The following is a 22,426-nucleotide window of genomic DNA, read 5'->3' as shown; positions in this document are numbered from 1 at the left end:
CCCCTTTGCGGCCAGCTGAGCTGGGGGAGTGTCCAGGAGAGGAGATGCTAGTGAGGCAGGACGACCAAGTAACTTTTTGCTGTGCTCCATCAAGACCGGAGTACCCCGCGTATGGCATAGTCAAGGAGGCCTTGTTTGCCACTTCTCCCGTGGGTTTTGGTGTGTTTCCTTTGGCGTACAGTCTGAGACCAACTCTGTGAGAAAAGCCCTGGCGCATCTGGCCGGAGACAGAGTCGACAGATCCAACATCCATCTGGGGGTGGACTGAAAACACAAACAAGCGCACGGGCCACCCTTGCCATCCATGCCATCCATGCCACCCGCCTGTAACTGGAGGACCTCGCTCGTATTAGGCGAGGACGATCCACACCGCTGATCAATAGTTTCAAGGCGAGGGCCATCCCTGGCAGTTTTGACACCGGCTTGCGGGCCCGGCTCCGCGGCCCTGAGCCACTATCGAGCAAGCCAATAACAAAATGGCTCGTCCCAAGACGCTGGGTGGATGTACGTAAATCACGAAGCATTGGTGGCGGTGGTTAGTGAGGACGAGGCTTTGCCCCGGCCGCCCAGCCAAGACATTGGAAACTCTTGTATACGGCCGACATGGAAATTGTGAAATGCCCTGGACAAGGATCTAGGCACGGTGATTGCTGAACAGAGCCCGTAGTCAGTGTAGATAGCCCGGCAAGGCTTTTCGGAGTGTACCGGTATGCGCAGACACAATGCCACCGTCTCCTATCATCGAGCCTGGGAAGGACGTGTTGTTCTCAGAGGAACTCCCTTGGGAGGATTTGGATCCCACACACCGACCTGTGGCCGAGCTTGGGATCCCGTGTTCGTTGCATTCTTGAGTTGAAGGTGGCGGCCTCTTCTGCCGAGCCTGCACACTATCGTGATGGTTGCAGCCATGCGGCATCCTTCCTCCCGACCAATCTGGGGCTGCTTCGACCATCCACATCGCAGGAATGTCGGCGGATTGGGTGTGCTTTGTTCGGCAGATCTAGCTTCGAACCGGCGGGGAATATCTGATCCTTAAAATCTAAGACTCCTAGACTTCACCTCATACAGAAGTCAGTTGTCCCTTTCTGGCTTCTGGGCTTGCGCATGGGGCAAGGCCCCCGTTTTGGTGATATGAAAAGCCCGCAAGACATGCATGTCATTCGTGAGTCGATCGAACCTTGTCCCAGGTAGGCCGTAGGTCCAGGGTGTCAGGGTAACAGGTTGCCTGAGGAGCTCGTGCACTTGTCGAGAGAGGAGGAGTAGCTTTCTGCCGATCGATCGTTATTTGTCAAACCCCTCGCTCTGATCTCAGTACGAGGGTAAGGACCACGCAGCTCGAGGGGTGCAGACGAAGTCGTGGACCTTGAAAGCTACCGGGTCATCTCATACCTAAGTGCCCACATTCGTAAGGTTCTGCTCGCCGCTCGATGGCCCATGCCCAGGACCTAACAAGTAGGATTCTGTGTCGCCCACACCTGTCCGTGTCAGGGTCGGTCGACACGCAATTGTGGTTGCTGTGCCATGTTGAGGTTGGCTTTGGTGTGCGCCAACTCCACGATCATGTGGTCATCACTCATGGTGGCGCTGAGCTATGTGTCCAACCCCTCCTCGACTTCCCTCCTTTGCGCAGGTAGCCGGAGGACATGAACGACAATGAAACAGGGGTTGAGTTCGTTTAGGCTGAGCTCTTACTCGAACGAGGGAAGCTACAAGGTTTTGTCGCAGGTTTTTGACTCTCCAAGGCTGGTGAAGACGAACTTTACAGCTCTGTTTTCTGTCGGATCTTGTGAGTCCAGGAACAAAGAGCGTTGGAGACGCATGGCTGGAGAGTAACTTACGAACGGGAGAGCTTTTCACTCCTTCGGTCGATCGAGATGCTGCGCTTGGTATGGCGCACCCTTTCTTGCCCGTCCATGTTGATTCTTTGGTAGAGAATCAGTAGTGGAAGGGTGCATACAATCTGACATGCAAGGTGCAGAGTGCAAGGCCACTCAAACTACTTGTGCAAGGGATTGACGGCTGGTTGAAAGACAACCACTGCCCATGTTTTATTGTCTTGGGCGCACCGTGCTTATTGCTAGCATCTCAACCCCAACGCTTCCAACTTCCACCGCTCGCGCATAAAGCCGCTGCGAAACAGTTACGTGTGGATGACATTAGGGACACTATTAATTACATATATGCCTCAAAGAATAGGCCTAGTCCATTATTCCCTTCTGCACAAGACCCAGACGCCGCGCTGATCAAACTGGCAAAAAAGGAGCCCAAAAAGTGTATTCCCCCTCGAGTCCAACGTTAAACTTTTCGACTTGCCTTGAGTCGGTGCTCTTCTTGAACACCATCCCGGCAATGAATGCAACAAAACTGCCATGATCATATTCCCTCAATGTATACCGGTAATGGATGACGGTCTTCAATCACCTTGGATCCTCCATACAATATATATTCTGCAAACAGGTCGTGAACTTCGTGATTCTCTGCAAGATCATGGGCGACTAGCAGCTTAATATGCCGGGCGGCCGTGAACTTCTGCGGTGCTCCCCTCAAACTCAGGAGAATCCGGACTATAGTGAATATGGTCACTCGCCCTGTGTTGTTGCACAAATCCCATGTTTGACGGCCGGTCATTGCGGAGATCAGCCCCATGGGTCCCAAGTGCGGATGTGGCCGACTGCCGCATCTGACTGGTATATGACGGGTGCACGGGGATGTTTTCGTCTCCGTCACGGATCACGCTCGACGTCGTCGATTCAGCCCCGGTCGAGTACCTCTTGTTGCGGGCAGTCGACGGCTGCGTGTTCGCAAAGGGAATGCGGCTAGTGCCTAGCGGCTGAGTCGGCGCCTTTCGGGATGTAAGGTTAGCTGGACGCGAGGCAGATAATGCAGATTCAGCCAGCCCTCTGTCGCCCGGGTCGCCACCTGATTGTCTTCGCGAACTTTTACGACGAATGGCGGGAACCGCGGGAATGTCTGTCTCATGTGTCCGTGGGGGTTTGCCGCGGGACTTCCTTGAAGCCTCAGACCCAATGCGACTGGGCAGTTCAATGCCACCCACAGATTCGATGAGGGGCAACGACGGCGGTCTTGCTGGAACGGGACTCTCGGCCTCCTCATCGTCGTCCGAGTCTGCAACAGAGACGTCGTCATAGACACTTTGATGATGGCTCTGTCTTTGGACCTTGGGCTGTGGCGCAGGAGACGAGACCCCTGCACTGTTTCGATCTGTCTGGCTCTCTTCTATGCTTTGGACGTCGTCGTGGTAAGGCTCAGCGATCTGGCTTTCTCGGACAGGAGTGTGTGGTGGAAATAATCCTGGAGGAGGAGCGCGTGCACTCCTGACCACCTCGAATCCCTTGTTCTTTTCTTTTGTCTTACCACCCAGAAGATTTTTGAACCATCCAGTAGCAGTGGAGACGGGTCCTGTTGGATCGGCAGGTCCAGTCTTGAGCTTCCTCGTTCCGCTGGAGAGAGCAGCACCACGGACACCGTAATAGAAGTCAACTTCTCTCACAGCATAGTCAGTCTTTGTCCTCGTCAAATCGTTGGTAATGTCTTCAAAGTCGTCATTCTCCAAGGGCATAGGAGTGGAGGGTCCTTCGCCAGCGTCGTCTTCGATGGCTCCTTCATTTGCCATAGCACCTTTCGATGGCACTTGAGCTAGATCTGGACGACTGTCCACTCCGGCAAGTGCATCCATTGTATTTCTGCGCGGCGGTCGATAGTAGGGGTCTTTTTGTTCCACCTGCTTCTGGATACCCACGATTCCCCCCAGGGATCCTGCGCCACTAAGCCGGACTGTGAGTCGCCTTGATCCCCTGCTGGATCTATCAGGCGTGGTTTGACCAACTACGCGGCCATCGAGGTTCTGACTGATCCGGTTGGAGTTCACGCCGCTTTCCAACAAAACGCCTGATGCAGCCGAGACACTGCGCGACCTGGTCTTGGCCATCTGTAGCTTCTGTTGGTCGTTTTCGATGGCGTTCAACATGGCCGCGTTCGATGACATGCTATGGCGCGGGTCTTGAGTAGCCCGCCGCGGCATCCGTCGAGATAGTTGTCGCATTCCAAACACCTTGTTCAATCCACCTCTAGTGGCACCCCCTGTTGCTTCGTCCCGTCCGCCTGCGCCAGCAAGCCGAGCAATGACTTCGACCAAAGTCTGGACAGCATTCAAGAAGAACCCGAAAACCATGGTGCAAGCATGGATTATGAGGATCGCATATCCGATCCAGCCTCTGGACGAATCTTCAACACTCAGTGCAGGCACAAAAGCTATAGAGAGAAGGATGGTGATAAGTCGGATGACTGAGAAGCAAGTGTGATAGATGTTCATGGATGTGGCGGACGGAAACGGCCGGAAAGCATTAATTGTAAGAATCATAACAATCTCGCAGATTGCCAGAAGCACAATCTGTGCGATGCCGGATGGCTGGACTGCGCCAATTGCAATGCCCCGTACAAGGTTGACAAGAAGAGGAATCAATGCAAAAATGGCGGCATCGTCGCAATAGGTGTTATATAGAGGTCCGTAGGCAAGGACCATCAGAAAGTCGTCGAAGAGGAACGAGCGTGGTCTCGTCCGAATGAACAATAACAGCACCCAGGTCAAAAATGCGACGACCAAAACCAGCGCCACTGCTGCAAGTGCAACGGAGTACGCGGGACCCTTTCCTGCAATGACCAGCTGATAGAATGACAACGATGCCAAAGGCAGGAGGAAGAAGTTCAGAACCAGTCGCACGACATTTCCGGCGGTGAACGGGCCGTTTTTCGAACGGAGATCCTCTGGCGGCTCCTTCTTGATTTTTCGGTAAATCCAGCGGACCGCAAATCCTACTTGGGTCAAGATTGAGACGGCAGCGACAATGACCACTAGCCAAACAATCATGTCGGCCCAAATGTCTTTGTCCGAGGTCATGCCGACTAGTTGGCTCATTCGATCGAGACCATATTTGGTATTCTGGCGATATTCATAGATACCGTCGACCACGCTCTGGGTCCCGTTTCCGCCAGTCACGAAACTCTCATTGAACATGAGGGAAGACCAGGCGACGCGGCTTACTGCCGGCTGATAGAAGCCAGGATAATTCAAGGACAAACTGCCGGTCAGGACGACAAATTGGATATATTGCAAACAGTCTCCAAATCCCGGGGTGACGAGGCGCAGCAAGTCCTCATCACGACCAAAATTGCTGCTCCAATGAAACAGGTCCACGGAGCCCCAAGGACTCAGGATGGCGGCGGCGATGGTAGCGACGGCGACCACGATCAGTACCACGAGCGGCACATATCTGAGTATAGCCTTGAGAGATCCTCCTAGGTCGGGAGTAATTGTGGCGGTGACACAGCTGTAGAATTGCCCGCTCGCATCGCCCGACTGAACTCTCAATGTGGCTTGAAATGAGGCAAAGGCGTAACTGGAGAGCAGATCGTGTGCGACAGAAAAGGCAGGCAAATGGTCCAGATCGCTTTCGTTGACGTAGAAGGCGGGAGCCAAGGGGCATTCTCCATGGATCACCGACTCACAGAATCGCGAAGGATCCGCATTCCATGGAGTATACCCTAGGAAATTGACACGGGTAAAGAGGGTAGTGTACTTGTTGTTTGACTCGCTCAAATCGGGGATCTTGCCAAAAGTATCGTTTGGATTCTCCCATGACGGGTCGTCAGGAGGAGGATAAGGCTGTTCAGTTGCCTTTCCAGTAACATTCCCATAAACGGTGATATTGAGATGATGTCGATCGGAGGTTGAAGAGCTGTTGAATACGGCGGACACGTTGAAGGGGTCAAACTGTAGGATGCGCGGATTCGAATTGACAATATTGCTATCCAGACAATTGCGAAAGTCGACATAGGCGCCGCGTACAGAGGGCACGCATAAGACAAGCAGGAAAATGGCCATGGCGAGCGGGCTTGAACAATTCCATCTCTGGTGCAGACGACGTCGATGCCGTTCCTCCTCGACCGTCAATGCACGGTCAACACCTCGATGTCCGTCTCGATCAGTCAACGCCATTTCTGCGCTATAGGCCTTTCTGCCCTCCTCTTCCTAGGCAATGATTCCGTTTAGCCCAACATCTGGGCCGATCGCGTGGTGGACACGCTTCGAAAAAGTGGAGGTTCGAGTCGTCCGGAATGCAGAGGGCAATTCAGGTCAGATCTCTCTTCCTAGCAATCAACCGCCAGCGACGAGGACGAGGACGATGTAGTGGCAAGGCACATGTAGAAGCTCGACAATGGCGACCGGCAAGAGTGAATGGCTGGAAACGATCGCCACCTGCTTGGCGAGAGTGTCTCAGGTTTGCGTGAGGAGTTTGAACTACTGTGTGGCTATGGTGTCGGTGTAGATGATCAACGAGAGAAATGGCTAGAATGAAGAAAATAGCGAAATGGATGGGGATGATAGGAGTTACAACAGCGAAGGAGAAAACAAAATCCAAGGAATAGTCGTGTAAAACCTGAAGCGAACGTTGAGAAAGGATGATGGAGTTGGTGAGAAGCGCAAAGCGCAGGCACTGCCGCTGCAGCAGGAGTCGAAACCCGACGAAGGGACGCTCTAGGGGCCAATGGGAAGGAGCGATTCCTCGGATGAAGACGTTTTTTTCTTCCTTGTTGGAGATGTTGTTTGGGCAGGTCTCACCTGGGAAGATGCCGCTATGAGCTCCCTGTGGCGTCCTCCTGCTTAACTGGGGGTTTCATTTCTCGGTCTATTTCTGGTGCACGGTTGCAGGCGCTGCACGTCACTAACCACCTAGATACTTGCTGGTGTCAGAGGGCAGCAAGAGACTATTCCCTTTTGTAGGTACTACTAGCACAAACCCCTTCCTTCCCCCCATGGCCCGGATTGTCCTCCTGAGCGCCCAGGACAGCCACAGGCTCCAGTCTCCGTGCTTGTTCCGAGACAGCCCTCAGTCTGGAAAGCACGTGCTCTCCTGCTTCAGGAGAGCTGTTAGTGAAGGGCAATCCCGGAGGAAGGGAATCAACTACTGCTCATCGGCGTCATCCTATGTACCTCGTATTTACCAGGTCTGCACAGGTGATACGAGCACAATCTACCCACTGCCTACAACACGCCCGAGCAGCCTTTCGCAATTCCTCCAGTCCATCTATCATGCCATCTATCGTCGGATACATGTAGAGGCGACGTGTACGGAGTGCTGTTCCTCCATATCGATTCCCATCTTATTCCGCCCGTGCGCGTTTCAGCCGCCGTGATATGTCCGTTTTCCGCCACCGTCATCACTGTCATTGACACGTGCCTCTGCACTTCCTCTCTCCTTTTGAGTTTCCAAATACCAGGTAACCAGACTGCGTTACCATCTTTCTCGGTGCATCCCAACGCTGAAAAGGGTCATGTCTTCATCAGACTCGATCACTTCGCAGAGCAGCTATGATGATTCTGACCGGGAGGCTCCCCGCCATCATCATGCTCGCCATGACTCTCACCGTTCCGGACGCTCTGAGATGACCACAGACACAAGGACTCAGCGGCCACTGCCCGATCTCCCAGCCTCGCGGCCCTCCGCATCGCGCTCTGCCTCTGCCTCTGGTTCCGGCTCTGGCTCAGGAGCCGGCCCCAGTGGTCCGCCGCTGGCGACCGCACTGCGAGACCGGCTCCTGCCCCTCCCCCTCCCCTCCGCCGAACAGACTACTGAAGAACGCAGGCGAAGCATTATCGCCCTTGACCGCAAGAGGAGGCTTACCAACCCAACAATGCATGAGGAAGGCAGGAGAAGGACGAACATTGGCACCATTCATGATCGGAGAATGAACTACGATGCTCCCCGCGCGGATGGCCCTTCTTCTCCTCCCACGCCCCGGCGTCATGCCTCATCCGATACCAACATCAACCGGCCCTTACCTGAGATTGTAGATCTGACAGGTTCATCTCCTCTGCCGCCGCTACCGCCGCCGCAACCCCAAACACCTCGAGGCAATAGGCCGAGCAGATCCTCATCGGGAAATTCACGACAATACGTGGTGCCGAGGTGGCAGCCTGATTCAGAGGTCAACGGGTGTCCTATCTGTAAACGGCCCTTCACATGGGTGTTCAGGCGTCATCATTGCAGAAAGTGCGGCAGAGTGGTCTGCAATGACTGCTCACCACATCGAATCACAATTCCCCGACAATTCATCGTCCATCCACCAGGCCCTGACGTGGTCAGTTCTCCTGTGAATTCTACATCCCGCCGGTCGGGATCACTGGATTACAATGGAGCTGATACTGAAGACAATCTATTCCGAAGCGCGTGGAACCCCTATTCCTATAACGCTCATCCTCAACTAGAGGGCGGAGAGAAAGTGCGACTTTGCAACCCCTGTGTGCCCGATCCTCAACCGGATCCCCTGTCGAACTATCCTCTGGTAGCCGATTTCACCTCTCGTGACGCTCCATGGAGTGCAGGAGGGCGGCAAGCTACAACTCTGAACCATGTATTTGGTCCCGATGATAGGCCGAGTGGTTATGCTTTGGGAATGGGAGATTATTCAAGGCATACTGCGGTGCTGGTAAGCCCGTCGTTGTACACGCCAAAGGCAGTTGCTAACTTCCGGTCTTTCAGGACAATCCCCCCTCGCAGCATTCCCCTCGAGCAACTGAAGCAGGTTATGGGAATCCAGAAAGCAGAACCGATCCTTTTGGATGGCTTGGCCCGTATCGAGGGCAACCATCACCCACTAGATATCGTTTCCAAGCATCGCCATTTTCTGGAGGCACCAATCAGTTCCCAGGGCCTTCCTCTAGGGTATGTGCCTCATTACCTGACCTTGGTGCAAGTATTCTAAGCTGTGCAGGACTATTCAGCTCATGACGGGCAATTGACCTCTAACCGTCCGCGCGCAAGCTATCCGGAGCCCCGACAGCCTCGTGATGAATTACTCGGCATCGCGTCACAGCTACGCCGACCTCTCCCTCGATCCTTGCATGTCCTTGCTGACAGCCCTTCGGCGCGACCACGACTGAACGAAAACGATATATGTCCAGTCTGTCGTCGCGCGTTACCCCCTCGCGGTCCGAATGGTGACGAAACAGCCCGCGAAACGCATATAATGGACTGCATCTACTCTCGCGATCCGTCCTATCATGCTGAATCTAGCAACACGGTAGTTGCCAGGACCGTTGATATAGGAGGTCCAATATCACAGTCGCACTCCCTAGTACCACCTCATCCACTGCAGATGCTTACCTTCACGGCCACCGAGAAAGATTGCGTCTCGCAAGAAGACGGCCAGGTACAAGAGTGCTCCATCTGCATGGTTGAGTATGATGTTGGCGATGAATTGGTCAGGCTGGAGTGCTTGTGTAAATTCCACAAGAGTTGTATTTTGGAGTGGCTGGGACGGAAGGCGGAATGCCCAGTGCATAAGCTTATAGGATGACCCACGCAGGCACTGTTTTCTTTTCGTTCTCTGATGTTTGAATGATGCATGACTGATGATGGGGAAACGAAAGATCTTTCGACGGCGCATCTTCGTTCGTGAAGCACTTCGCTTTGAGTTCCAGCGTAGAGAGAATAAATTGGAGGGGAGTTTTCTGCAGTGAAAGGACGACTCTTGAATAGATGCTCCAGTTAGCATGTCCAGGATTCGAAGGACTCGCATATCAATCCGTAGGGAGGGGGGCACCAGAATGTTGACCCTGCTAGTTTTTAGCGCGTAGACTGGAAACCTAATCTAGGCCATTGTAGGACTACTAGGTTTTCACCCCGCGGCCAATCTTCTATAGTGAAGAGAAGTCGCCTAGTATGTTGTCCTACACCTTTTCTCAACAATCACATCAATCACACTGCCTCCTATGCCTGCGTAATCGTCAACAGCGATATATCAGGTAGGGAGCAAGGTCCAGGAAGGTCTGTCTATGGTCAATCTCGTACGTTTAGCTATACCGTTAACTAATTTGTATGCAGAATAAGCCGTGAACGCGAATCTCTACGGCCGCGAAATCCTCAGAACCCGCGAGCGCAGAGACCTCTTGTCAGGAACTGACAGATATATTAGATCCGCGGAATTCCTCCTGGATTCTGCGAATCTCGTCCTTTTGGAGGTTTGAGCCTAGGGCTATTCCTGACACTAGTATACGCAATAAATCTATCAATTTCATCGAATTCCTCGTCTTCTGCATCATCCTAATTCACCTGACTTAAACACCTCAGAAAAGGCCTAACTATAGCTTAAAAAGGCCACGACATCTCGCGGTCCTCCGCCGTCGAAAAATGAACTGAAAAAGGCCTGGAAAGAGGGGTGGAATAGCCTTCCGTAAGAGCAGATTCAGCAGTGGATAGAGGGCATTCTACGTAATATTTAAGAGATTATACGACTCGAGGGTGGCAACGAGTATAAGGAAGGCCGAGACACTAGGCGTAGCTACAGAGGCTACCGCGCAAGGTAGGCCATTTACACAAGCACGCAAGCGCGTTTACCTCCAGGATTACAGGGCAGGCGACGGCGAGGTCGAACAAGTAATCCTACCTACCGTAGGCGTGGCCGAATGGCCAATCTACAGAACGCCTAGCGATCGAGATAATCAACAGGACAGTGAACAGGACAGTGAACAGGCAGCGATCAGGACAGTGACTAGGCCAGCGATCAATCACAGTTGTGGCCAGGACAGTGGCCAGGACAGCGATTAGGTCTAGTTATGTCTATACCAGCAATTCCTCACAAAATAGGTGACAGACTGTTTACTCGACCATGCCGAGGCCCTAACTGACTAGTCTATGCGCTAAAACTAGCGCAGGACCGACACTTTCGGTGCGCGCCTCTGTACAATACTCCGTACATGACACAGAAACATTATGAGCGACGATGATTTCCTATTCTGCACGGCATGATGTTGCAATATGCCGTTGTCTCACATGGATTGTAATGGGCATCCAAATCCCGTAGATTGGAAGACGGCGTCAGTCAGTCATCTCCTCCATATAGTGTCCTCTGCGCGGAACAGAAGAGGATCCTTCGAAAATGCTTGACTATTGCAAGTGAGACTTGTGCTGAGCGGCATCAGGAAGTTGGTTGATATTTGTAGCAAATGCGTCCTAAATTTACCATTTAGGAGAGTGAGATTTGCTATTATTAAAGCTTGGGGTTGAGCTACCAGAAGATTGATTATTGGGTGGCTGAGCACTAGGCACCACAAGGATAACTGCTACGGATCCCTAGCGAGCTCTACAGGTACCTAGACGAACAACCTAGGCGAGGACGAAGAGGGCAGGTTTACATAATGCATGGGCAATGCCACGGCCCGGCAAAGCCATTCGCGGCTCACTGCCTAATACTCTAGGTAAGCTAGGCCATGATGGTCGCTCCCACTGGTGCCACCACCTACCGAGCGCCCACCCTCGCTCTCGGCCTGCTCCTCCCTCCCTCCTCCTCCCTGCCCCCCCTGTCCCCCGAAGGTCGTCATGTCTGACGGAGGGCAGGAATCGCATCAGTCTCCCAACAGCCGGACCTGACTGACCACTACCTTCTACCCAGCCCACGAACCTCGTGCAAGGGAACCGGTCTCACGTCCCATTTGTCACTGAATGGCTATCTTCTCAAATCACCCCCTTCTTGACTGCTTGATGGCGACACAAACGCCTGCAGGGTGCTCTGGGAAATAAAGAGGAAGTTGTTTCCATCGGCGCTCCGGATCCTCTCGACGGCGAGTCGCCATCAACCACCGCCGACCCGACTCGATCAACAATCACAGGCTAGTACCGTAGTATCAAGACTCGATGGCCAGCATCGACACCTTCAATCACATCGATCCAGCCTTGCGAGGCTCGAACCTGAGCAGTCCTCCCAAACCTCGCGACTCCCAGCAACACTACCACAATCCTCCTCCTGGCGCCTACTCTCCTCTACAACCCTCTCTCCAGCCATCCCCCAATAACTCGTACCAATCCATCCAGACTCCCAACTACTACCCCACCAATTCACACACGCAGGAGAGTCCCGACGACCAAAGCCCGTCTGGCAATCCCAACGACCCCAATGATATAAAAAGGCCGCGCGCCTGCGAGGCATGTCGACAACTCAAGGTGAAGTGCGAGCCCGACGACAACCATCCTACGGGTTCCTGCAAGAGATGTGCAAAGGCAAATAGACAGTGTATCGTTACCGCTCCCAGCCGGAAGAGGCAAAAGAAGACAGACAGTCGTGTCGCCGAGTTGGAAAAGAAGATCGACGCCCTCACGGCGACTTTGGCGGCAAGAGGAGGAGCTGAACCTGATGTCGCCGTTGATCCAACGATATCGGTGTCGCATCCTGGCCCACAGGAAGCTCGTGTGCAAGGATACGGAGGTCAATGGCATCAACCTCCGCCGCCGCCACCACCACCACCAGCGTCGGGGGCCGCTCAGTCTCCGCAGCAAGGGGTCAAGAGGAAGATCACAAGCAACTATGACTACTTCGGCGGAGAGCTGCACAAATCTTCCGCTCCATCGTTCAAGCCTCCCATGCCTCCGTCCAATACCTATCAGCCCGTTCTGGAACATACAACCAAGGCGGAAGAACCAACGACTGTGGATCCCATCGAACGAGGTCTTATCGACATCGGCACAGCCAGAGAATGCTTCGATCGTTATATGGCAGAAATGTGCGAGCATCTGCCCATAGTTGTCTTCCCACCCGGTACCCACGCCGATGAAATTCGCAAAAATAAACCCATCTTGTTCCTTGCCGTCCTTGCAGTTGCTTCCGGCACCATCCGACCAGATCTTCAACCTGGGCTGATTTTGGAAATCACCAGGGTACTAGCCGATAAGGTCATCATCCGAGGAGAGAAGTCGCTGGAGCTGGTTCAAACCATACAAGTCACGACATGCTTCTACCAGCCTCCGGAAAAATACGAAGAGCTAAACTTTAACCAGCTGATTCACATCGCTGCCGTCATGGCTCTGGACCTAGGAATGGGGAAAAGATCAAAACGAGGTGGTGGAAGTATCTGGCGACCGTATCATGAGAATAAAAGACCACTTTCGGATCCCAATAGTGTGGAAGTGCGACGGTGCTGGCTGGGCTGTTACTACATGTGCTCCAAGTAAGTATATTTCCAGGCTGACATCGTACCGGACTGACCCGGCGCACCAGCTCATCCATGTCACTTCGACGACCGCTCCTTATTCGGTGGAGCCCCTACGCCGATGAATGTGTCGAGATCCTTATTTCTTCGCCGGACGCTCATCCTTCGGACAAGTACTTGTGTCATCTCGTTCGTGGACAACACATAGCCGAAGATATCGGCTTTCGGTTCTCCATGGATGACCCGGCTTCGCCGTTGTCGTTGACCGACCCCCAAATCCAATACCATCTCAAGACATTCGAGCATCAACTGGTCGAGTGGCAGCATGCAGCCACCAAAGAAATGGTCAAGAAGCCAATCGTCCAGCACACCGAAGGGATTCTCAATCTGTATATGCACGAAATCGCCATGCACCACAACCACAATATTGACGACTTCCGACCCCCTTATATCTCCACTCCCATCGATGGCCCTCCGGACCCAGATAATGTCACACCAGCTCATATAGAAGCCCTCACCACTTGCATTAATTCTGCTCATTCCGCGTTCGACGCCTTCCTGGCTATGGATATTCCGGCCCTACGGGCACTGCCCACCCTTTTCTTTGTTAGGAACTCTTACGCCGCTGTTGCGTTGATCAAAATGTACTCGGCCGTGTCTGCAAAGGGGTCTAAATTCAACAGCATCTTCAAAAACAAAGATCTGAGGGTGGAATATTATCTCGACCGAATGATAGAGGCGCTCAGCAAGGCTTGCGAAGGAGGGATGTCCCGCGTGGCTCACAAGTTCACGCTAATTTTTAATATGCTCAAGAGCTGGCACATGAAGAGAATAGACTCGGTGAATAATGGAAGTGGGCCAGTCTCAAGACAGCGTACGCCGGCGAATGGGAATATCAATGTCCGCACCGGCAACAACATGTCACAGCCGCAACAGCCGCCGAACACATACAAGGCTGTTCCACCGCAGCAAGACCCAACGAATTTGGCCTGGAATTCGCAACACCGCCCGTCGGTCGACGGGAATGTCCCACAGCCTCACCAACAACAGCCACGGAGCGGCTTACAGATGCTCTCCGAGGCAGCAATGGGTCCTGCACCTGGGACCGGCCCTGTAATGCCTCAACCTCAACCCACACCACAACAGCAGTGGTCCCATACCATCATGAACAATCCAGCTCAACCGAACATGCTACCTGGGATCAATCAAATGTCTGCTGGTTACGATCAAGCGGCACCCATGATGCCCTACATGATGCCCGGCCCTGGGGGAGACATGATCCCCATGGATTTCACGAATGATGAGCTTATGGCGTTCGGATTCGGGGACGAGTTCCTCGCGATGAACTTTGGGTTCGAGACGAGTGGATGGCCACTCTGAAAAGACAAAGATGGGGCCAGAAAGAGAGGGCGCGTGGCTTCACCTTGGGATGCGGCATGGCGTGACCATTGCGCCTCTACCCTCCTCCACGGTGGGCGATATAGCTACTCACGGCACACGAAAGACGATACGCAATGGATGGCTTACGGCACGGAAAATGGAAATAAAATCACGGTGGAGGGGTACTTACACTGCTCCTGTTCTGCGCTTATGGCTTTTATGTCTTCTTGTACAAAATCTCCTTCTTTTCGCCGCGCCTTTTCTTTTCTTTTACGAGCGTTTTGAAAATTGACGGCCGCAACACCACGCCAGCCACAGAAAATGATTTCCAGTGAAGACCACGGAGGGGTTTATTGTATGTAGGGATTCAAATGCACCGACGCCATGACGAACGTGATTTCGCACGCGCATTATCACCGTATATCGTTTTGTGACCCGCACACGGAACGCCGTGGGAGGCGCATTCTACTTCGGTGAATTGGCCAAGGTATGTCAGTTTGTACAGTGACGGTTGATCAAGTCGAAGAAAGCCTGGTCTCATTTTCACTCGTACATTGGATCAGGATGCAAACTCCTGCACATGGCATCTTGCCCTGAGATCAGGATGTGCGAGAGGATGCCTCAACGTGCCATGGCACAAGATGGCGCTCTCCCTCCCTCTATCTCTCTCTCTCTCTCTTTCGTCCCCGTCCCATACTCGTACAGTTTCCCAAGGGGCAGACGGCACCACGGGAGTCTCGCTGCCCTGAATGAAGACAACATGAGCAGATTGCATATGCACAGCAACAGGCCCTTCAAAGCGCAACGCCTTCGTCCAGCTCGGCCAGGCTCAACTCCTCCGCCAACCCCATCCGCAGCACCCTGACAATATCCTGTCCACGCACATCTTCACCTGAAAACTGGTCTCTCCAATCCCATCCCCTCTCCGTTTGTGCGTCCGTCTCCCTAGGTCTCGCCTTCTGCCCTTTTGTCCCGCCCACTAAAACTCCACTACCACTCGCACTCGTCATGTCGGTAATCATGCTCCTGCCCAGCATCTCGCTCCCCATAATTGAGTAAGAGAAACCACTCCCACTTCCGCTGCTCATGGACTTTTTCAGCACCGCCCTCGGACTTGGCGGCCTTGACCCGTGGTACTCTCGGAGTGAAGCGGAAAGGCACTCCTCTGTCGCGCCATACACCCGCTCGGATACGGTAGAGAGATCCTCGATTGCCCCTAGTAAAGCATAGATTTGTTCAGTCGTAAATATTCTCTTCTTTTCCCCGCCATTTCTCGTCCCTGCCTGGTGGGCGGACACGCTAACGCCATAGCTTTTCGTGAGAAGTGCGGTAGCCTCACCCAAAAGCGTCAACAGCCCGTCGACTTGGATAGCACTTTGTCTCTGGGGATCGTATAAGCCGCCATAAATAGAATCCGCAGCGGAATTGATCGCCGCCACGAGCGCTCTCGCAGCTGCCCTCCTGCGCGCGAGAGGCCGAGAAGTAGTCGCTCTTCCATCGCCAGATTCTTCGTCGCGTAAGGTATAAAACCTTCGTAAACAAGCGTACCCGACGAGGTAGAACTGCAGCATCTCAGCAGCCTCAGGATCGACATCGGCAATGTCGACGAGCGCAGTCTTGGGATTTCCCACTAGACTCCGTAGTCCATCATCTATTTCATTCCCAGGAGGATATGCCCTTGACTGCACCAGCGAATAGCTGACCAACACATCTATCAATTGCCTTATTTTGTGGCTTGCGTGACTTCTCGCATAGCATAGCAAGGCAGTACCATACTCCTCTGTGTTATTCACGAGGTAGTCTCCGAACCTATCAGAGACCTTTCTCGCTTCATCCTGCAATCCTAGATCCGAGCAAAGGTTCGTGAGTTTCTCCGTTCGATCTTGGGTAGTGACTTGGAGTTGCTCGAGGAAATTGCTCACGGCAGTGTGCATCGCCTCGCGATCGTCAAGGCGCGTAACAATAGATATGGAAACTTCCCAGCCTTCCACTGAGGAGCCGTCAGGAAGATGCAGGGTGGCTTTGTCGAAAAGTCGCTCGGCATATGATAATAACAAATCGTCTTTGGAGATACCTTGCTTGGGAGCGCCATAGCTGAGGACCATCAGATCTTCTTCGCTCAATCCTGTAGGTCGAGCGTGTGTCTCGTCTTCCAGCCAGCCCGCTTTGGCTCCGATTTCTGCCACGGATGAAGCAATGCACTGAGACAGAGTGCGGAGAACAGTCAAGGTGCCTTGAGTACTTCCCTGCAAGATGCATCCGAGGCCTACATCGACCGGGGACATTGCATTGATTTGGAAGGAATTTTTATCATTGGGATCCGTAACACTGAGGAACGCATCTCTTAGCCGTCCAAGGTAAGGATTGAAGTCTTCGTCTTGTTTAGTCAAGTTATTAGCCCGACTCACGTCGAAACTCCACTGCGCAACCGCAGCAGCATCTGCGGTGCCATCCCACCATATGGTCAGAGAGGTGGCAGCCTCGAGCCAGTCTTGTGATTGGGCGGCAATCTCTTCGGCACTGCCCAGAAGTATGCTATAGAGGATTTTGAGGTTCTGGAAAATGGTCCAAGGAAGAGTTGATGTTGACTTTTGGCCCACCCTTCCAAGCAGACTCATTTCGGGCCTGCGCAATCCAAAATTCTCAGCCTCGAAGGAAGGCTCGTCTTCATCCTGACCGGTGACCTCATCAGTCAAATTGTCCAGTGCAGCCTCGACAGCGGTGCGAAAGACATCCCAATCAGGACCGGCAACATTCCAGTCGCCTGACTGAATGGCTGGACAGGAATTGAGTAGAATCCGAGCTCGGTAGATGACGCTCTGTACTGTCTGGAGCTGGGCACCTTTATAACCAACGCTCTCTGCTCCGTCGTCGACAGCTGAAGCTGCATACTTGAAGTCCGCATCTGCGAAAAGTTGCATCACCTGCTGCAGTTTGCCTCGCAATGTCAGACTCTGAACCGCGTCCCAGAAGAGCTCGTGTGAAGTACAGTTGGGTCGCGCAGAGGCGACTGCTCTGTACATTTGGTCATACGAGACGTGGTAGTTGTCAAGCCAGTCAAGAAGGACCCGCGGCGTTGGGATGATTATGTTATCCGGAGATGGTGGGGGATGGCGAAGGACGAGGAGGAGAGAGGCGAGATAGTTGGCTTTAGCGAAAGCGGGAGCAGTAGGCTGAGGACCAATGTCGTTACTATCAAGCGAAGGTCGATCCGGCTCGACAAACCGCTGCCATTCCTTAATCAGACTGTAAACATATTCGGCGACGGCCTCGAGCATGTTTGCGCTGTCTTTGAGGTACTGAGATTGTTCATCCAGCTCTCGGAGGAGCTGCTCGGTCTCAAGGATCACTTCGTCTGGCTCGGTGATAGAAGCTGGTCGCGCCCTGGCTCCCATGTCTCTGGCGAGATTGAGCACCACTGTATCGTTTCCCTTGTGCGGGAGCGCAGAAAGCCTCGTTGAGTTGCGGAAAGATTTACGTGGTTGAGAAATCCTAGAGTCTCTTGTGCTCATGGTACTGAATTTCATGAGGGAGGCGGGCTGCCGTTTGTCGAGGGATCGAAAGCCACGGCTCCGCTGGAATTGGCTTGGTTCATCCTCATAGTCGTCTTCATCCATGTCTTGGTCGTCTTCTTCTTCCTCATTGTGATAGTCGGCCTGTCTGCCTCTTGACACATATTCTTGAGCGCCATTCTTCGGCCGCTGAAGATTGTTGGAGTTTGGGGACGATCGAGTAGGAGGAGACTGTGTGGGCTTGGAGAGCTGGAGTTTACTGACGCCAGTGCCAAAGGTAGAGCTGCCGAAGATCTGAGAGGGAGGAGGAGCGATGGGAGTGGTGCTCGCCAGTTGAGGAGGGTTGGAGGAGAGAAAATTCGAGCCTCGAGTCGCGGGAGTTCTGCCAGGCGTGGAATTGATGCTGGACGAATAGTCCGCAGAGAACTTGTTCATCTTGGTGTGGACGAGAATATCATGGTCTCATTATTGGAGAGATGTGTCAGGAATGTACCGAGTAGCGAAAGTTGCAATTGTGTTGATTATTGAATATTGAAAGTTGATTGATCGCGTCTGTCTGTCGACGCGCACAAGCGACAGGCAGCTTAGTCATCCGGTCTATAAAGCCTGTGCCTGCGCCGCCAGCGGGCACTGAGCACAACGCTGGCGATGCTGTAACTGCACTGTCTTCATCAACGTTGTTTATCTTCACCAGTTTCAAATCATTCCGCGTCAAGTCTCCGATTTCTGTATTCCTCCACGGTATACTAATTAGGTCCATTGCAACTGGCTCCGTAGCCCAAAGTGCCCGCCAAATCCTAGCAATCGCACACCTTTACAAGAATGAGTCACTACCATCAACGAAAGGCATGCGAGCCGCCAATAGAATCAACCCTAAGCAATACACCTGCCATTTGGGGGAATTGCCTACCACGGGATGAAGTTTGTCCAGATACGTACGGGAAGAGAAGGTAATGGAAGAGGGTTGAGCGGGCATTCTACCTCGGTCGAACTCGCGGAGGAAATAAACATTTTGATAACTCCATCTTGCGCTCTCCAAGAGATAGCGCCGCGAGCGAGGGGTGGAATGTTCCGAAACTGATATAAAAAGCTGGCCGTCGTCCTGAACATCAAGCTGCTTGCCCTGCTTCTCTCCAGGTCACTACAGCCAATTCATCTCCCTTCTTCCTTTCGGACAGCGCTACTGAAGCTATCCTCAATCCACGAGTAACCGCCGACAGGATGGCCACCAACTATACTTTCCAAGGCTGGATGGGCCTCGACAAGGACTCGGCAAAAGGCAATATGGTCTGGCAGAGTTACACCCCAAAGCCCTTTGAAGAAACTGACGTCGACATCAAAATCACGCACACTGGAATCTGCGGATCGGATTTACATACGCTCCGATCCGGATGGAGTCCGAGTCTCTACCCCGTCTGCGTGGGCCACGAGATTGTTGGAACTGCTGTGCGCGTTGGCTCAAAGGTGGAAAACGGGATTAAAGTAGGCGACCGCGTGGGAGTAGGGGCTCAAAGCGGTTCTTGCCTTCGCCCAGACTGCGAAGAATGCTCCCACGACCTGGAGAACTACTGCCAAACCAAACAGACGGGAACATACAATTCGAAATGGCCCGACGGGTCCAAATCCTATGGCGGGTATGGCGATTATTGGCGCGGCCACTCCCATTTTGTCTTTAAGATCCCGGACGCATTGCCCAGCGATGTCGCTGCACCGATGCTCTGTGGCGGAATCACTGCGTTCTCCCCATTGACACAGTACGGCGCTGGGCCGGGGAAACGCGTGGGTATCATTGGATTAGGCGGACTGGGTCACTTTGGAGTCATGGGTGCGAAAGCACTGAATGTGGACAAACTCGTCGTGATATCTCGCACTTCTTCGAAGAAGGATGACGCATTCAAGATGGGTGCCGACACCTTCATCGCCACAGACGAAGACAAGAACTGGGCACGCACGCACCGCAGGTCTCTGGACCTCATCGTCTCGACCGTCTCAAGCGCCAACATGCCTTTCCAGCAATACCTCCAACTTCTCCGCGTCGGCGGCACGTACGTGCAAATTGGCGCCCCCGAAGACAATATCCCCTCCTTCAACGGCTTCGCGCTCCTCTCCAGGAAGATTAAAATCACGGGCTCCGGCATCGGTTCTCCAAAGGAGATCCGGGAGATGCTGGATCTGTTTGCACGGAAAAAGGTGTGGACGTGGAACAACAACTACCCCTTGAAGGAGGCCAATCGCGCGATCGTGGATATGGATGCGGGCAAGGCACGGTATAGGATCGTGCTTGTCAACGAAGCACATGCCAATGAAAGCCGTCTATGACCATTTTGAGTAGCAGGGTCAGAGAAGCACATGGACACGGGCGGCGATGAAGGCGGGAGTGGATCGCCTTCTTGACTTAGCCGAGATGCCAGGTGTTGAGAACGCATCCACTGCCAGAGAAGGTCCAGGAAACGGAGGCCGAACTTTGCAATGTACCTGATGATATTGTTCACGAGCTGATCCATGGCTTCAACATTACGGCAAGGGATCAAGGCGCAGTCCCCCAAAGGATGCTAAGCCGTCAGAAGGGCTGTCGGTGTCCTAGTTATTCAATACCCATCAACTCAGCCAGCTCCTCCGGACTCAATGTGCTTCTCCTCCTCGATGCCTTCCTCGTCTTGGGGGCACCATCTCCATGTTTCCGTTTCCCCCTTTTGGCACCAACAGCTGATTTCAAGTCTTGCTGAGTTGCTAGAGCTTCTGCCTCTACCGCGGCGAGTTTTTCGTCTATACTTAACGTCGGCTCCTGCTTCTTAATCTGGATCAGAATCAGTACAACTTGTGCGCGTCCAAGGGTTGACAGAGTCGGATGATATAAACCCTTACCTGCCGTGGGATCCGGGATTCCAAGTCCCTCGTTCTTTTCCCGAGCTCGCGTTCATAGTGCTCATCGTCATTCTCTAAGTCATGCTTGCCATCCATTGCACCGTCCAGACTGCCAATACCGGAGTCTGCACTATCCCTCGATGTTGTCCACCTTTCGGAACCAATCCTAGGTGATCGGTGGAGATTGTTCGTGTCAATTGCATGTAATGGTCGCATCGGCTTGCCTATATTACCCGCTTTGCGCGCAATTGAAGCACGCCTTTTAGGTGACCGTTCCTGTGCCGAAGGAATGTCTAGGTCTAGGTCGAGTTCCGGTGGCTGCTTCTTGGGTTGGCCTTTTCTGATGGCGGCGTCGTTTTGAGCTGATATGGACTGTCCAATGTCTCGTTGTTCGGACTCTGAGGGAAATTCTGCTTGCTCTGCTTCTTCTTCGTCCAGCCTACTGCTTTCGTACAGTATGGACGACAATTCCTCGTTGGTCCCAAAAACAGGTTGGCCGTTAGGTAGCATAGCTACACTCTTCCCGAACTCCAGCCTTGAGAGGTCGTCCCTTGACAGACCTTCGCTATTCTCCACCATACGTCTTCGCCATGTATCCATCATCGTTACCGCTTCCTTCCACCGGTTTGCCATCTTTTCCCATCCTGCTCTCAGCTTAATGATTTCTTCGTCACGGATTTCGACTTCTTCAATCGGAACGAAAGACGGATCTCTGAGTATCGATTGGCAGTGTCCTAGAACGGCAGTCATTTGTTCAGCCAGCTCGTCGCAAGACGTGAGGTCTTCGGCTTGAGTTTGTTGCGGAGTTGGTATTCGATTGGCTTCGCGGTAGTGGTCCAGGATGCCTGTCTTGTCTTCTTCGTTTTCTTCATTCTGAGCGCCGGCTTCCCCAGCTTCCAGCCCGGTGATGTCTCGCATGATTTGCATGGTGTCCGTTATGATCCGTCTAAGTGACACATTTTCTGTACTCGTCTCATTGACCAATGCAGTCAGAAACTCGTTGGTCTCCTTTTCTAGGCTCCATTCGGAGCTGTGAACATCCTGTCCATTGCGCAGCTCTCTACCCCTGACTTCTGGCTCCCAGTTGATGGTATTAATTTTCATGCCACTCGAATCTTTCTTGCCGCGCTGCATCCCCGCCAAAAAGCCCTTCAGCTTGTCCATTTCGGCATCCCTCTTGCGGACGTCGCTCAGACATTTGGCGCGCACCTGATCCAAGGAGGATTTCATCTTCAACATCTGCTCCCTGAGGTCTTTTGCCTGAGTTTCGAGTTTGCGCACGTTTGCCTTCAGCGCTCGCTCCTGCGACTCGGCCGCAGCTGCAACTCGCGAGAGCTCGGCATTCTTGGCTTGTAGCCTTTGGAAATCGAGGACACGCTGGGCTTCGTCGGCGCGGGCTTGACGAATATGCATGGCGAGGTTTTCTCGTTGTTCAGCGTCCTGATCGCGTCGGAGAACCAGGTCGTGGACGAGATTGATGACTCGGGACATTGTTGGATTGGTGCTGGAGCCATGACGATCTGGCCGGGCAAAATCGATAGGTTTCCCATTTGAGAGGAGACCACGCGCAAGTAAAAGATTGTTTAGGTACTGCGACGCTCTTTCCAGGCTGTTTGACTCCATGTTGCCGGAGCTCAGATGGGCCAGATGCTTGGTGCGGTCTGTT

At 53.1% G+C, this 22,426-nt stretch overlaps 6 protein-coding genes across 6 annotated transcripts; 3 read left to right on the top strand and 3 right to left on the bottom strand.

Moving 5' to 3' along the window:
• Positions 1–1,996: 1,996 nt before the first annotated feature.
• Positions 1,997–6,541, bottom strand: PV07_02472 (uncharacterized protein). The gene has a single exon (XM_016389084.1). The coding sequence runs from the start codon at positions 6,014–6,016 to the stop codon at positions 2,504–2,506; it is 3,513 nt and encodes a 1,170-aa protein (XP_016250986.1). The 5' UTR covers positions 6,017–6,541; the 3' UTR covers positions 1,997–2,503.
• Positions 6,542–7,012: 471 nt separating this feature from the next.
• On the top strand, positions 7,013–9,677 carry PV07_02471 (uncharacterized protein). Its single transcript, XM_016389083.1, has 3 exons — positions 7,013–8,508; positions 8,562–8,744; positions 8,794–9,677. The coding sequence occupies exons 1-3, from the start codon at positions 7,354–7,356 to the stop codon at positions 9,376–9,378; spliced, it is 1,923 nt and encodes a 640-aa protein (XP_016250985.1). The 5' UTR covers positions 7,013–7,353; the 3' UTR covers positions 9,379–9,677.
• A 1,710-nt stretch (positions 9,678–11,387) lies between these two features.
• Positions 11,388–14,804, top strand: PV07_02470 (uncharacterized protein). Its single transcript, XM_016389082.1, has 2 exons — positions 11,388–13,021; positions 13,072–14,804. The coding sequence occupies exons 1-2, from the start codon at positions 11,715–11,717 to the stop codon at positions 14,381–14,383; spliced, it is 2,619 nt and encodes an 872-aa protein (XP_016250984.1). The 5' UTR covers positions 11,388–11,714; the 3' UTR covers positions 14,384–14,804.
• A 15-nt stretch (positions 14,805–14,819) lies between these two features.
• Positions 14,820–18,417, bottom strand: PV07_02469 (uncharacterized protein). Its single transcript, XM_016389081.1, has one exon. It carries the CDS (start codon positions 18,328–18,330, stop codon positions 15,178–15,180), a length of 3,153 nt encoding a protein of 1,050 aa, XP_016250983.1. The 5' UTR covers positions 18,331–18,417; the 3' UTR covers positions 14,820–15,177.
• Positions 18,418–18,542: 125 nt separating this feature from the next.
• On the top strand, positions 18,543–20,896 carry PV07_02468 (uncharacterized protein). Its single transcript, XM_016389080.1, has one exon. The coding sequence runs from the start codon at positions 19,117–19,119 to the stop codon at positions 20,212–20,214; it is 1,098 nt and encodes a 365-aa protein (XP_016250982.1). The 5' UTR covers positions 18,543–19,116; the 3' UTR covers positions 20,215–20,896.
• Positions 20,372–22,414, bottom strand: PV07_02467 (uncharacterized protein). The gene is made up of 2 exons (XM_016389079.1): positions 20,761–22,414; positions 20,372–20,692 (listed from the first exon to the last, which is right to left on the bottom strand). The coding sequence occupies exons 1-2, from the start codon at positions 22,381–22,383 to the stop codon at positions 20,480–20,482; spliced, it is 1,836 nt and encodes a 611-aa protein (XP_016250981.1). The 5' UTR covers positions 22,384–22,414; the 3' UTR covers positions 20,372–20,479.
• Between the last annotated feature and the right edge of the window lie 12 nt (positions 22,415–22,426).

The sequence above is a fragment of the Cladophialophora immunda genome (genome assembly GCF_000835495.1).
Source record: "Cladophialophora immunda strain CBS 83496 unplaced genomic scaffold supercont1.2, whole genome shotgun sequence".
In the NCBI taxonomy this organism is placed as follows: domain Eukaryota; kingdom Fungi; phylum Ascomycota; class Eurotiomycetes; order Chaetothyriales; family Herpotrichiellaceae; genus Cladophialophora; species Cladophialophora immunda.
Note: the sequence above shows the minus strand (reverse complement) of the source record. Positions and strands in the feature narration are given on the sequence as shown.